Here is a 15,943-nt window from a genome sequence, read left to right on the forward strand (position 1 = left end):
CTAAGCAGTGACAAAATACCATTTGATTAGATTCCCTACAGTGTGGGAACAGGCCCTTCAGCCCAACAAGTCCACACCGACTCTCTGAAGCGAAACCCACACTCCTATACTTACCCCTGACTATACACCTAACACTACGGACAATTTAGCATGGCCAATTTAATGGTTATTATTACTTCTTAAATTCCTTAATTCCGTAACTTAGAATCTATGGAGGTCTTATTGGGCAAAAGCAGACCATTTGACCCATAACATCTGCACCAGCTCTTCAAATACGTGTCATTACCTAATACCAATCTTGTGCTTTTTCCCCATACACTTGCACATTGTTTTTTTTCCAAATAATTGTCTATTGCCCTCTTCAATGCCTCACTTGAACCAGCCTCCACCATTGACATTGCATTCCATATCCTAATTACTTGCCAAGTGAAAAGGTTTTTTTGGCATATCACCTTTGCCTCTTTTGTAAATCACTAACTATGTGCCCTGTCTTTTTTGATCTTTATACAAGTGGGAATAGTTTCTCCCTATCTGTTCTATCCAGTCCAGTCACAATTTTGAAAACCCCAACAAGGTCTCCTCTTAGACTTAATGTAGGAGCAAGTTACTGTATATGCTGGAAGCTGTACTGAAAAAGACTTCTTCATTTGAGGGTGAAAAGTCCCAACTTTTTCAATGTATCCTCTTAACTGAAGCTTCTTAGTCTCAAAGCCATGATAGTAAATTGCTTCTGCATTTTCTCCAATGCATTCACATTCTTCCTAGAATTATAACGTATATGAGGTGGCAAATGTACAACTATATAATACTCACCTCATTAGTATTCAGGTTCTTATCTTAAACTTGCCAAACATGCTAGATGTTGGTAAACCCAACAAAAATCAGAATGTGACATTCAGCACACTATTTGCTCTGAATGGCTTCAAAGTTGGAAACCAGGCATTAACATCTGAGGACATGCTCCATGGGTACCAGTCACAATCATCCCATATCTGCACCCAATATATGACATCTTCTACAAACCCTTCCAAAGTACATCTCTGATTTACTTACAGATGCTTTTGCACTTAGAGTCGGAGAGGTCTATAGCACGGAAACAGGCTCTTTGGTCCAACTTGTCCATGCTGACCATCCTAAATTAATGTAGTCCCACCTGCCAACATTTATCCAATATTCTTCCAAACCCTTCCTATTCATATACCCATCCAAATGCCTTTTTAAAAGTTGTAATTGCACCAGCCTCCACCATTTCCTCTGGCAGCTCATTCCATGTACCCACCACCCTCTGTGTGAAAAGGATGCCCCTTTGGTCCCTTTTAAATCTTTCTCATCTAACCTTAAACCTATGCCCTTTAGGTTAGGACTCCCCCATCCCAGGGAAAAGACATTGACTATTCACCCTTATAAACCTTTATAAGGTCACCCCTCAGCCTCTGATGCTCTGGGAAAACCCCAGTCTATCCAACCTCTCCCTATATCTCAAACACTCCAACCCTGGCAACATCCTTGTAACCCTTTTCTGAACCCTTTCAAGTTTAACAACATCCTGCCTAATAGCAAGGAGACCAGGACTGAATGCAGTATTCCAAAAATGACCCAACCAATGTTCTATATAGCTGCTACATGACCTCCCAATTCCTATACTCAATGCACTGATGTTAGTATGTCACTCCTACTTGTCAGCGCCCACTTTATGCAATATTCTTTTATGCATAATCTTGTCAAATGCCTTCTGGAAATCCAAGTACAGTACATTTACAGCTTCACCTTTATCCACAGCACATGATATTTCTTCAAAGAATGCTAATAAATTGATTAAACATGATTTCCCTTTCACAAAACCATGCTGACTCTTCCCAATATCTCAACTTTTTCCAAGCGCTATTGCAAGTTGTAATCTTTATGATCAATTCAGACATCTTCTTCATGACATATACCGTCTTAGCTGTTTCTTGCCTCCTGTCCTTTTTTAATAAAGAAGTTATATTTGCTGCTTTCCAGTCTCACCTTTCCAGAACCTAACAAATTGAATTTTGGAAAATTGAAACACTAATGCACCTCCTATTTTTTAGCCAAACCCTTAAAGATGCAGTTCACCTGGACTCAAAGACTTATCAACCGACAGCTCGTCAGTTTGGTCAGCACCACTTTCCTACTGATTATAAACTTTTCCAAGTTAACCTCTTCCTTCAACCTTCTAATTTATAAGAATCTTAATCTTTGTAATCTCTTTAATCAAGACAGACAAAAAGTCTTTATTTATAAGAGACACCATTTCTTTATTACCCACTATTAACTCCCCATGGTCACCTGCTTGAGGATCAACAGTATTGAACTTGCTCTTTTCTAGAAACTTGTAAAATTACTTGTTGCTTTAACCCCATTTCTAGCTAGTTTCCTCTCATGCTCAATATTCGTTCTTCCAATTAACCTTTTAATCATTCTCTGCCTTTCTTTGTATTCTGACCAATCATTTGACTGCCACTGACGTTTGCCCAGTTATATGCTTTTTCCTTAGGTTTGATGCTTTTATTTGTTTACCGCATTTAGAACTTTTCTTGACATAGGAATGTAATTAATCTGATTACACTGAAAGATCTTTTCAAAATGTCTGCAAGTGTTTCTTTGTTGATATGGCTCCTAGCCTAATATTCCCATTCACTTCAAAATGGGCAGAATCAACATGTATTTCTGGAAGAAAAGTCCTGTTTGGCAAAACTGTTAGAGCTTTTACAGGCTATAACCAGCAGCTAGATAAGAACTACGAGTGGATGCTACATTTGCGGATTTTCAAAAAGCTTTCACAAGTAATTATACAAGAGGTTATTGTATAAAATGAAGGCCCTTTGGCCTAATATATTAGAATGGATGAGGATTGATTAATGGACAGAAAAAAAGCGTAGGAACAGATTAGTCATTTTCAGAATGAGAAAGTGAAACTATCAAATCCCACTAGGATCGTGCTCAAGCCTTAACTGTTTAAAATCAATATCAATCACCGATGCAGAAACTAAGAGGTTTGCTGACAATATAAAGTCATATGGGAAAGTAAATGGTGAGAATACACAGACTACAAAGTGAGAGACAAAGGTTAAATGGTTGGGCAATGTCATAGAAATAATTTTAAGTGTGAAAATCCACTTTAATAGGTAAAATAAAAAAAGCAGTACGATTTTAAATGACGAAAGACTTGGAACATTTTTGATTATCGATATTTCCTAGGGAGCTATGTGGCCACAGTGTAACCCAGTCATGCCTGCACAGGTCACCCATAAGTCAACCCTTTTAACTTACGTCTGCCTCACTACACAAAAAAGGCCCACATGCATAAGCAATTTGCACATGCACAAAAATAAAGTTAGGGGTAGGTTAGATGTGAGTGCCCTTGTCCACAAAGTGCTGAAGGTAAAACACTGAAGTACAACAAACAAGAAGGAAACAAATTGTATGTTAGCTTAAAGAAGTCTTGCTAAAATTATATAGGTTGTTGTCGATACTATATATGGAGTACTGTCTACGGTGTTGAATTTTTTATCTAAAAGGGTATAATTGTCTCAGAAGGAATACAATGTAGGTTCCTGGGATGGCTAGACTAGATCCATTTTCTCGAGTTTAGAACAATGCATGGTGGCAATCTCACTGAGGTATATAAAATCCATAAGGGTCACAACAAGGTAATTGCCTGGATGTTGGAAAATTTAGAACTATAGGTCGCAGATTCAGAATAGAGGATCAGCTGGGAGAAGGGGGATTTCTTCAAAGATTTGCAAACCGTTTGAATTATTTCATATTTCAAAGCGAATCAGGAAATGTGGGTTATGCCCGGTTAAGCAGAGTTGAGATAAAACCTCAGCTATGATTTCAATGAATGGCAGAGATGGCTCCGAGAGCCAAATAGCCACGTTCCTCCTAATTCATAGGATCTTATGAGGTAAAAAATTCTTGAATATTAAGTATATCTTAATTTTACATGTTATTAAATCTAAATAATAGATGGTATCTATTTGCCTGTTAGTGATACTATATGTGGAATATTCTGTAGAATGTTGAACTCCTTATCCAAAGTTGGCTCCAGAACAAACATTTAAACCCAGCTCATTTGTCTAAAAACATCTGACTCTTGTGCACATATCATTTGAACTATTTCTTTGTTTTTCCATTCACACATTACCTGAATACTAATGCTATGTATGTATCACTCTGTAAGTGATGAAGAATGACATCAGTCCTAGCCTCTGTAAAAACTTTTTTTAAGCCATTATTCTACAGATACCATCATGATTTTTTTTTCCCCCGTCCCCTTTATGGAACATTTGTAGTAAATTTTAGATTGCTGCTCACCTGTCTGCACATGGATAGGTGAAATATTAGCAATTGCACAGGTTTTAGAATTCCCAATAAATGAGTCTTTCAATACCAGTGTAAGTTTGCAGCAACTATCATTGTAATGCTGCAGCAAGGACACTTTGTACTCAGGGACACTTGCCCAGCTCATAGACTGGACCAGGTTGCTTCACTCGTTTGTTATAGTGCTCACTTACCCTCAGCATACCTGGATGTTAACAGCATTCCTGCATTGTGTTGCCTTGCCTTGGCATTTTGCACTTTAACCCTCAGCCAGTGATACTAGACCATATTACTGCTGTCTTGCCTTTCTGTTTAGTGTAGACTCAAAGCCTAGAAGCTTGTCATCCCTCGAAGTCTCAGCACAGTAAGTCAAGGCTTGCCTCTGATACGAGTTCAGGTTTTGCTCTGGGCGGTCAGAAAGGGTGAGGAGCTGAATGACGGGCATCACGCCACCTGACGACTCTTTTTACACTATTGTGGGCTGTTCTCCTGGAATGAGAGCGAGGAGTTCTTACAGGAGTTGAAAGTAGATGACACAGCTACTTTTGGTGAAGGTGGAGAAGTGTCCTGAGCAAGTGAGTAGGCAGCTCCTAGATAGTGTTGCTGGGGGTTGTGTTGGGTGAGAGTGAGCAGAAAATATGTCACAGGCATTTTGAGAGTAGTAGTGAAACTTGATAAGAAATGGGTACAGTAGAAGAGTGTGTGTGTGTGTGGCATCAGAGAGAAAGTGTTGGCACTTAGCTTGACGGAGAGGAGAAGGACATTGACTACTGTCGTGGAAATTAAATCGACTTGACTCAACTATTAGCAAGAGCAAAGAAAGGAACTTTATTGTTACCTCTGCAGAAGTGACTCCAGTACACAAATGCTAGATGCCTTCATGTAAAGGAGTGCCTTAACATGGTACAGACACTTGCTTTATTCTGTTTCTTATCACGCTCTCAAGGGCGAATCCCCTGGTCTTAGACATAACAGTCCTTTAGCTTTTGCTGAGTTTGACTATCGCAAGGTCGAATTGGATGTTTACAGAATTCAAACAGAGATAAGCTGACTTCATCAAAGTATTGTTTAACTTATACAGCATTAAGTTAAAGAAAAGCATTCTCTTTCAAATTTCACAGTAAATGGAATCCAATCCTTCCACTTCCTCCAAACCAAAGGAGTAGCCATGGGCACCCACATGGGCCCCAGCTATGCCTGCCTCTTCGTAGGATATGTGGAACAGTCCATCTTCCACAGCTACACTGGCACCACCCCCCACCTTTTCCTCCGCTACATCGATGACTGTATCGGCGCTGCCCCGTGCTCCCACGAGGAGATTGAACAGTTCATCCACTTTACCAACACCTTCTACCCCAACCTCAAATTCACCTGGACTGTCTCAGACTCCTCCCTTCCCTTCCTAGACCTTTTCATTTCTATCTCGGGCGACCGAATCAACACGGACATTTACTATAAACCGACCGACTCCCACAGCTGCCTGAGACTACACCTCCTCCCACCCTGCCCCCTGTAAAAACGCCATCCCATATTCCCAATTCCTTCGTCTCCGCCACATCTGCTCCCAGGAGGACCAGTTCCAATACCGTACAACACTGATAGCCTCCTTCTTCAAAGACCGCGATTTCCCCCTAAACGTGATCGAAGGTGCCCTCCACCACATCTCCTCCACTTCCCGCTCCTCTGCCCTTGACCCCGCCCCTCCAACTGCCACCAGGACAGAACCCCACTGGTCCTCACCTACCACCCCACCAACCTCCATATACAGCGTATCATCCGCCGTCATTTCTGCCATCTCCAAACAGGACCCCACCACCAGGGATATACTTCCCTCCCCTCCCCTATCAGCGTTCCAAAAAGACCACTCCCTCCGTGACTCCCTCGTCAGGTCCACACACCCCACCAACCCAACCTCCACTCCCGGCACCTTCCCCTGCAACCGCAAGAAATGCAAAACTTGCGCCCACACCTCCCCCCTTACTTCCCTCCAAGGCCCCAAGGGATCCTTCCATATCCACCACAAATTCACCTGCACCTCCACACACATCATTTACTGCATCCGCTGCACCCGATGTGGCCTCCTCTATATTGGGGAGACAGGCCGCCTACTTGCGGAACGTTTCAGAGAACACCTCTGGGTCACCCGGACCAACCAACCCAATCACCCCGTGGCTCAGCACTTCAACTCCCCCTCCCACTCCACCAAGGACATGCAGGTCCTTGGACTCCTCCATCGCCAGACCATAGCAACACGATGATTGGAGGAAGAACGCCTCATTTTCCGCCTAGGAACCCTCCAACCACAAGGGATGAACTTAGATTTCTCCAGTTTCCTCATTTCCCCTCCCCCCACCTTGTCTCAGTCAAATCCCTCGAACTCAGCACCCCCTCCCTAATCTGCAATCTTCTTCCTGACCTCTCCGCGCCCACCCCCACTCCGGTCTATCACCCTCACTTTGACCTCCTTTCACCTATCGCATTTCCAACGCCCCTCCCCCAAGTCCCTCCTCCCTACCTTTTATCTTAGCCTGCTGGACACACTTTCCTCATTCCTGAAGAAGAGCTCATGCCCGAAACATCGATTCTCCTGCTCCTTGGATGCTGCCTGACCTGCTGCGCTTTTCCAGCAACACATTTTCAGTACTTGACACGGTCCCAGCCACCTCTTCACTTTCCAGTTTTTCCTCCTGAAGTCTTTCACCATTATCCATTCTCCAGGTTCTAGATCATGTAGCTTCCCTCCTGCTGGTTGGGGTAGTGCTGCTTTCACTTGATTCTGTATTTCAGATAAAAGTGTAGAGAGTTTTATACAGTAACACAACATCTTGTCAATTTATTTTTTAAGGTAGCATTTTCTCTTTCCACTGTCCCACCACTCGCTGGGTGGTAGGCACAGTGTTGTCTCATGTTTATTCCCAAATAATCACTGATCTGCTGTAAGGCATATTGACAAATGGTGTCCCATTGTCACTACACAGTCTTTCAGGGATGCCCCATCTCGGAATTATCTCAGTTAGCAAAGCTTTGGCTACTGCACTGGCATCCTGTTTAGATGTGGGGAATGCTTCCACCCACTTGGAAAACGTATCAACTATTACCAGACAGTACCTTTTCCCTTCGCTGGGCATTAGTTCAATGAAATCCATCCGTGAATGTTCAAAAGGTTTTTGGGGTTGGGGGTGTGCTGCCTGACTCATCTGTATTCCCCTCCCCGCATTATTAGTGGCACAGATAAAACAACGCTCACAATATTTCTGGGATTAATGAGTAAATCCCTTAGTGTACCAGTGTGCTGAAATACAGTCGTACATCCCCCCTTTTGACACATGGTCCTTACTGTGTGTCATTTTGGCATAGAATGGAAATAATGATGGTGGAAGACAGGGTTTACCATTGGGGCCACACCATACTCCTTCCCTCACACTGCATCCTGCTTTCGTCCACTCACGCTTTTCTCCCGGTGTGGCCTGTGACTGTAACTCCCGTATATCTGCTGTTGGGATACAAATTTTTGTCATACACATGTCAATCTGCTCACTTGGCGGCTGCTGGGCTGTCGTTCTTGCTGCTGAGTCTGCCCTCGCATTGCCTTGGGAAACAAAATCATTATTTTTTGTCTGGGCTTCACATTTACACACAGCGATTGATTTAGGCAACAGGACCGCTTCAGGCCACAGTGTGTGATGGGCTTTCCGATGGAGGTCAAGAAGCCCTTGTGTTTCCACAAGGTTTCAAAATCATGTACAACCCCAAATGCGTACCTGCTATCGGTGTAATTATTCACTGTCTTTCCCTCAGCCAATTTATAGGCCTCAGTCAAGGCAATCAGCTCCGCTTCTTGCGCTGACAGATGAGAAGGGAGTGATCCTGCTTTGACTATCCCGTAGGTAGTCACTACAGCATACCTAACACAATTCTGGCCTGTCTCCTTGCTCCTGAATGCTGACCCGTCCACAAAAAAACTCTAAATCCGGATTCTGAAGTGGTGAATCCTGCAAATCTGGTTTAGGGCTGCAAATTTCATTAGTTACAGCGACACAATCATGTGGGTCTCCGTCTCCTTCTGTGAGGAGAAGGCTAGCAGGGTTAAGGATGTTACATCGCTTTATTGTAATGTTAGGCATTTCCAATAACACAGTATTATATCTGAGCCAATGTGCTGTGCACATGTGTGCGGTCCTTTGCTCGGACAGCAGTAAGGATACTTCATGTGGGACCAGAAGGGTTAATTCACCATAGCCGACTATATCCCTGGAAGCTACAACAGCCTTTCAGCTGTGGCCATGGTTCACAGGCATTTAGGCAATCCCGCCGCTACGGGTCTAATTTAGCTGAATAAGATGCCACCGGCCTCAATCTTCCTCAATCTGCACAGATGTTATGCAGCCATGCTTCTCATCTACTGTTTGTACAAAAGGCTTATTTGGGTTTGGAATTCCCAATGTAGTTGTAGTTTGGAGCACCCTATTTAATTCAACAAAGGCACTCTCAGCCTCTGGGGTCCGCTGCAACAGACTCTGGTTCTGCAAACCTTTGCCATGGGATATGTCACTTAGGGGCGCCTCAAGGGTTGCGTAATGTGGGATAAACATTTTAAAGTAGGAGCACATGCCCAAAAAGGATAGTAATTGTTTCTTCGTGTGAGGCTTTGGAATTTGCTGGATTGCTTGAACTCTGTCTTGATCAATAGTCTTCCCTTGTTCAGATATTGTGACCTAAGAACTTCACCTATTGTTGCACAAATTGTAGCTTTGCAAGACTGACTTTGTGCCCCTCCCTTGCTAGATGGCAGAGCAACGCAAGGGTATCCTTCTCACATTGTTCCTTTGTTGGTGCCACTATCAAGCAATCATCTACTTATTGCAAAAGTGCTGACCCCTGGTCCCAACAAGAGCCTCATTATATATGGTGGGGGACTCACAGTAACCTTGACAAAGTTGTGTGAAGGTATATGATTTCCCTTTGAATGAAAAAGCGAACCAGAATTGACTATGTGGGTGTACCGTACACTAAAGAAGGCATTTGCTAAATCCACATCAGAGAACCATTTACTGTCCGGTGGAATTTGGGCCAATATAGTATAGGGATTGGGAACATTTGGGGCGTGCGGAACAACAGTGTTATTGACTGCCTGCAGGTCTTGAACAAACCTCCATTCCTCCGGTTCACCGGGAATGTTTGCCTTTTTGACCGGAAAAATGGGGTTTCTCACCGGTGAGTTTTCACAGGGGATTATCACTCCAGCCTTTAGGAGGGATTCAAAGACTAGAGTAATTCCTTCTATGGCTTCAGGTTTTAACGGGTATTGTGCTCTGCAAAGACGATACTCAGACTTTGGGGTTATCCTTATGGGTTCACAGCCCAGTATGAGCCCCACATCATGTTTGTCCTTTGCCCACAACTCAGTAGGGACCATTTTTAATCTTGGGTCCGAGACTTCTATCTTAGGGAAACGCCAGGCTATCCCCCTAGGCTTCTCAGGGATAGCAGGGGTTACCTGGACTGTCCTATCTGCCTGACTTAGCCAATTTAGTTTCTTTTTATATGTTCGCATATCTGTATTGAACCAGATACCCACACTGTCCCTGAAGACCCAACCTTTCATTCTTTGTGCCTTTAGCACCCATGGTCCCAAACCCTGCCACCTGTCACCAGACGCCTTCGCCAGTGACACGTGAGGAGTGGAGCCTTCCACATCAAAAAGATAGGATCTGCTTGCTGTTACAGATACCTTAGCTAAGTTCACACTGACTGCATATCTGTGATCACTCCAATAAAATTCACACAATAACAACTGATCTGGTTTAACCAACCTCCTGAACCAATCCTTCTCATATAGTTTGTCAGGGCCATCCCTGTGTATGTGTGCTGTGCAGTGCAACATATCTCCAGCAAGAAAATCGGTGTTAGTAGGATTAACATGGTTGCTTGCTTCCAGGGTGCGTGAATAACTCAATGAACTCATCGCTCTCAGGTTTAATTGCCACTCAGAGACATACATCAGGGGTCATGGGTCATATTTTACAGCCTGCACTGATAAATCTTTCCTTTGAATTACCTGCAAGCCCGTTGGAGTATTGAGCAAGTCCAGCCCCAGTCTCCCTATGAGATCCCAACCCATCAGATTTAAAGGACAAAATTCTGATAACAAGAAGGAGAATTGGAATGTTTCCCTGTTAGTAGTTTCGCACAATAGGGGTGCGAAAAATCTCTCCCCCACCAAGACTCCTGATGCACCCATTGTGTTCAGGAACCTTTCACTCATCTTTATTTGTGTCGATTGTGTAAACTGGCTTAATTTAAGGACTGAGTAAGTTGCCCCTGTATCTACCAAAAAGGTAACTGATGTATCTTTCACATATAACATAGAGGTGAGCATTGACTTACACGCATCATTGTGATATTGGACATACTGTCCACACTTTGCAATCTCAGCGCTCAACATAGAGGTGTGACATGTCTCAGTGCCCGTAAGGTTAGTAGAAGAGATTAGCATAATTGATGCCAAGCATAAAGGAAAGAGGCTTACCTGTACCTTGTGGGCTGCCCACCTCCACCTCAGCCTTCCCCTGTCAGTCACCCTGCTGTCGCTCAGCCTCCAGGGCCAATTGGGACCGTCTGTGCGGGCACTGCCTCACCCAGTGATCCATTGCTCCGCAAACAAAGCACCCTTCAGATCTACCTCTGCCAGCACCTCTTCCTCGACCTCTTTCTCTGCAGCACCTTCCTCCAATGACTGGGTGACCATCTTTTTGGCTATTTCATCCTTCATTCCATTGATGAAGCTGTTCCTCAGGTGTGCTTCATAAGGCGTGATTTCTGCCGCCGTTATGTCTTCAGGTGTTCTCAGTCCACTATGGGCATTATGGACTTCAGTGAGGCGCATAAGATACTGGGACACTGTCTCATCTTCTTGTTGTTTACACATTGCTATTTTGGTCATGTCCATTCGCACTGGGAATGCCTCCCTACAGGTGGTTGCCAGCGCTACAACAAAAGCCTTAACGTCTCCGTTCTCTTCTGCTTGCGGGTTGGCTACTCTGGCATGGACATGTACAGCTGGCCAGTTATACTTCTCTTGGTCTTCTTGCTTCGATCTGTTGTGGTACGAGATGCTACCAGTGATTCAGCAGACCTTGAGGCGAGGGCCGCTGACTTGGAACCTTCACCAGGCGGATCTTGTAGGGCGGGCTGCAGGTCTTGGAGGGTAGTCATCAAGGTCAGGATCTGAAACAGACTCAAGACACTGTACAGCTTTGTTAGGTTGTTTTCCCACATGTGTCTGCATGTCCGCTGGTGTTTGTATGCGTATTTGATCTATCTTTTACTTAAAATTTCCTTTCCCTGATATCAGCCTCAGCCTTGCACATTATAAGCACTCCAATTCACAGCTTCTATTTTTCTCTTCCTTTTCTCCTTTTCTCTCTCTTCCTACCTCGACCTCAACATTTCCAGCTATCTTTTACTAAAACTTCCTCCCTCCGGAAAACCACATTCCTTGATCCACAATTCTAACTGCTTTACAGACTCTGGGCCGTAATTATTTAGCATGTACTGTATTTTTGTTTGACCATTCCAAGTCTTCTTTTGTTCGCTCTTGTCGGAGCCCATTTTTAGTGTAACTGGAAAAGCGTTCAGCTCTCTCTCTGTCTCTCTCTCTCTCTCATGGTACCATTATCTTTACCCTTTGACTTGCTTTTACCTCTGGAGGTCCCCTCTTGCATTGGGCGCGTCCACCTCAATGCCTTGGTTTTCGTAAACCAAGAAACCACGTACCCGGTATGTCTTAGACGAGTCCACCTCAGCCAGTGGTGGTTCCAAGTCTAAAATCACGCTTAACCTTGCTGTCTCCTAAACACTCTTGAGACGGCAAGCCCTTTCCCTTGGGGTTTTACTCTAATACCATGCGAGAGTTCACTGAACCCTTTTCCTGCTGTAATATTCTCTTAAAATGAGTCTCTATGCAGGATTACTTAAGCCATGACTCTTACCCCGAGTTTATTTGATTTGAAAGCCCGGCCCTAGGGCGATCCACAGATTCCCATTCCTCTCACGCAAAAAGGGCCAATTCAGCGCTTGAGATGAAGTGAAAGACCTTCAAGGCGCTGGCGCCTGCGCCTCCTGGGAATCTTCAGAATCTCACCCAGTCACGGGGTCCCGGGACAAGCTCCCAAGTTTACTGTCGTGAAAATTAAATCGACTTGACTCAACTATTAGCAAGAGCAAAGAAAGGAGCTTTATTGTTACCTCTGCAGAAGTGACTCCAGTACACAAATGCTAGATGCCTTCATGTAAAGGAGTGCCTTAACATGGTACAGACACTTGCTTTATTCTGTTTCTTATCACGCTCTCAAGGGCAAATCCCCTGGTCTTAGACATAACAGTCCTTTAGCTTTCACTGAGTTTGACCATCGCAAGGTCGAGTTGAATGTTTACAGAATTCAAACAGAGATAAGCTGACTACAGGCCTTCATCAAAGTATTGTTTAACTTATACAGCATTAAGTTAAAGAAAAGCATTCTCTTTCAAATTTCACAGTAAATGGATAATTAATTTCATAGCAAATGGATAATTTTCCATTACAACTACCTTCCTGCAGTTAACACATTTATCAAGACAGCTGAGATTGCACTGACCTGGGTCAACCTTGGACCAGGCTGACACGATCTCTACTGCAGGCCCTGAGGGAAACGAAAGTTCTGCAATGGCGCCACCCCTGTCCAACAGCACCTTAGGGACCCCACCTGCAAAGCAGGGCACCCATTTTCCCCTCTGTCTGCCATGTTCAGGGCAAATGTAAAGTACTACGCAGGGCTCTTTGTGCTTGTCTCAGTATGCAACAGTTTTTTAAAGATGGCATGAGCACAAGGGATGCTGGTGAATTTCACGATATCTACTAAGTGGCCAGTTGTTACAGAAATGGGGAGGCGGGTTGCTAGGACAGGGCAGAAATCAGAGTTGAGAGATGCCATGGATAGGCAATTAAGGAGGCGGATTCAGAAGATAGGATGAGAGAACTCAAAAGGACTCACGGCAACAAAGCTCCCAAAAACTTGATGCAATTCGGACTTAGCCAAAATGAATTCGGCCAATTAACTGTTTTCTCTTCACACGCTGCTAGACCTGCTAAATTTCTCCATCGCTTCATTTCTATTCCCAAAACTACAAGTGTATTGACTGTAAATGTAACACCTCCCATTGCAGAATCAGTAAATGTATATGTTTTCTTGAATGTTTTTGCTCAAATGTAATTTTGTCCCATTGCTGTTTGCTGCATTTCCTTTTCAGGCTCACTGCTGCTGGGATGAAAAACACTGCTGTCCGAAATATCACATCTGTGATATAAAGCATCAACGCTGCTGGAAGATCTTTCCTTCATACAACTGGATGCAGCTCTCCCCGAGCAAAACATCTGAAGATTCTGAAAATCTTTAAAGCTGCCCTGCATCTATCATAGTACTGAGGTTAAGATTACAAAAACGGCATACTTTTATTCTGCATTGCAGCTATAGGTAGAAATAGCATTGGCATCTTGGTTTCTATTTGGTGGATACTTTCAATAATCACATGACAGAAAATCATTCTTTACTTGTCTACTTTTGAAAGAATTACCAGATTTGTCCATTTGGCAGAATTTTTATAAGAGATTATTGTCAAATATTATTGTTTTTGTTGTCCAGTAAATCTTTGTTGAGTTTTAGCACATACATGTATCTTAATTAGTTGCTACTAAACAAGTATCAAGAATATGGCAAGGAGATTTAATTATGTTGATTGTAAAAATAAAAAAAACATCATTTTTGGTGATTTCAATGTTCCAGCTCTATTCTGACTCATTCACAGTGTACATAAATTATTGCATTATTAAGTCACCAATGTGAGATTAAAACCATTCAAAGAGATGACATAGGATCAGGGTAACAGCACAGAAACTACCTACCACCATCTCCACCAATGTTTTTCTTCATGGGTCCCTTTAAAGTCATGTTTTCTCACTATCATTTTTAATGTCCCAGCATTTTAAATCAACTATTAAAGAAACATGGACCATAAAGTTATCTTGGAGCTGATTCTGTTTCCAGATTGTAACTTTGTGCAGCAGAATCTTGGTTGGATTTTGTAGGGGTGAGGATTGATAATTAAGTATCAATGCTCACTCCTGTCATTAACGTTCTGAAATTGACAATATATTGTTATCACAGCAACCCCCTTCTCCCCTAGAGCTGGCAAGAGTTGAAGTCAGAGCAAATTTCAACTTTCTATTCCCGTTCTGCCATTTGAAACCCCACAAAAAAACTTAGATCTTCTTTAAATAGGTGTAACTGGATTTTGAACAGTAATGTGGATGGAATTTGGATGTGAATAATGGAAATATGGAAGTTTGCAGATGACACCAAATTTGGAGGTGTAGTGGAACAACAAAGAAGATTATCTCAGAGTACAATGGGACCTTGATCAGATGGGCCAATGGGCCAAGGAGTGGCAGATGGAGTTTAATTTAGATAAATGTGAAGTGCTGCATTTTGGAAAGGTAAATCAGAGCAGGGCCCATACACTTTTTAAAATTTTTTCATTGAAAAGGATTTTGAATTTTTTACAAAATTATGAATTTACTACAAAATATAACAATCTTATAGTATAATTACAATAAACAAACTACCACTCTATTTCACAAACAAATGAGAGAACAAGAATCTACCCATATTACAGTTCAATTAATAATTAATCTACAGTAAATTAGATTGAACTAAGTTAAAATACAGCACTTAGCGCACCCCACCTAAGCTCCCCATCACCAGGAGCGTCAGTTAACATACCCATATTTATTTGGGATTCATCCTCTTAGGGGCCCGACAAGTCTGCATCCATATAGTTCAAAAAGGACCACCATGTCCTATAAAAAATTCCATTTTCTGGTGCACCATATTTGTAAGGAAGGCTAGGGAGATATGTTCCATAACTAACCTACTTAATGGTAGGGTCCTGGGAAGTGTTGTGGAACGAAGAGTCCTTGGAGTGCCAGTTCATAGTTCCTTCAAGGTGGAGTCCATGTTGACAGGGTGGTGAAGAAAGCATTTGCTATGCTTGCCTTTATTAGTCAGTGCATTGAGTATAGGAGTAGTGGGGGGGTGGGGGGGTTCATGTTGTGGCTGTACAGGACATTGATTATGCCACTTTTGGAATACTGCGGGCAAATCTGGTCTCCCTGTTATAGGAAGAATGTTGTGAAACTTAAAAGGGTTCAGAAAAGATTTACAAGCATGTTGCCAGGATTGCAGAGGTTGAGATATAGGGAGAGGCTGAATAGGCTCGGGTTGTTTTCCATGAAGAGTTGGAGGCTGAGGGCTGACCTTATAGAGATTTACAAAATCATGAGGGGCATGGATAGGGTGAATCGTCAACATCCTTTCTAGGGGGTGGGGGAGTCTATAACGAGAGGGCATAGGTTTAAAGTGAGAGGGGAAAATTTTAAAAATGACCTAACGGGCAACTTTTTCATGCAGAGGTTTGATGTGTGTGTAGAATAAGTTGCCAGAGGAAGTGGTGGAGGCTGGTACAGTGACAACATTTAAAAGGCATCTGAACGGATATATGA

At 43.0% G+C, this 15,943-nt stretch overlaps 1 protein-coding gene across 2 annotated transcripts in view; it reads left to right on the forward strand.

Annotated features, from left to right (window-relative positions):
- Positions 1-14,154, forward strand: part of LOC148149892 (progranulin-like) — a 46,520-nt gene extending 32,366 nt beyond the window's left edge. For both annotated transcript variants that reach the window (XM_087987043.1, XM_087987044.1), the window contains exon 6: positions 13,636-14,154. In XM_087987043.1, the coding sequence (XP_087843169.1) occupies positions 13,636-13,782 (147 nt within the window). In that variant the 3' untranslated portion in view covers positions 13,783-14,154. The remainder of the gene's footprint in view (positions 1-13,635) is intronic.
- The last annotated feature ends 1,789 nt before the right edge of the window (positions 14,155-15,943 follow it).

Source organism: Chiloscyllium plagiosum, unplaced genomic scaffold, assembly GCF_037043375.1.
Source record: "Chiloscyllium plagiosum isolate Xiang-an unplaced genomic scaffold, Cpla_swu_hap1 HiC_scaffold_5, whole genome shotgun sequence".
NCBI lineage: Eukaryota > Metazoa > Chordata > Chondrichthyes > Orectolobiformes > Hemiscylliidae > Chiloscyllium > Chiloscyllium plagiosum.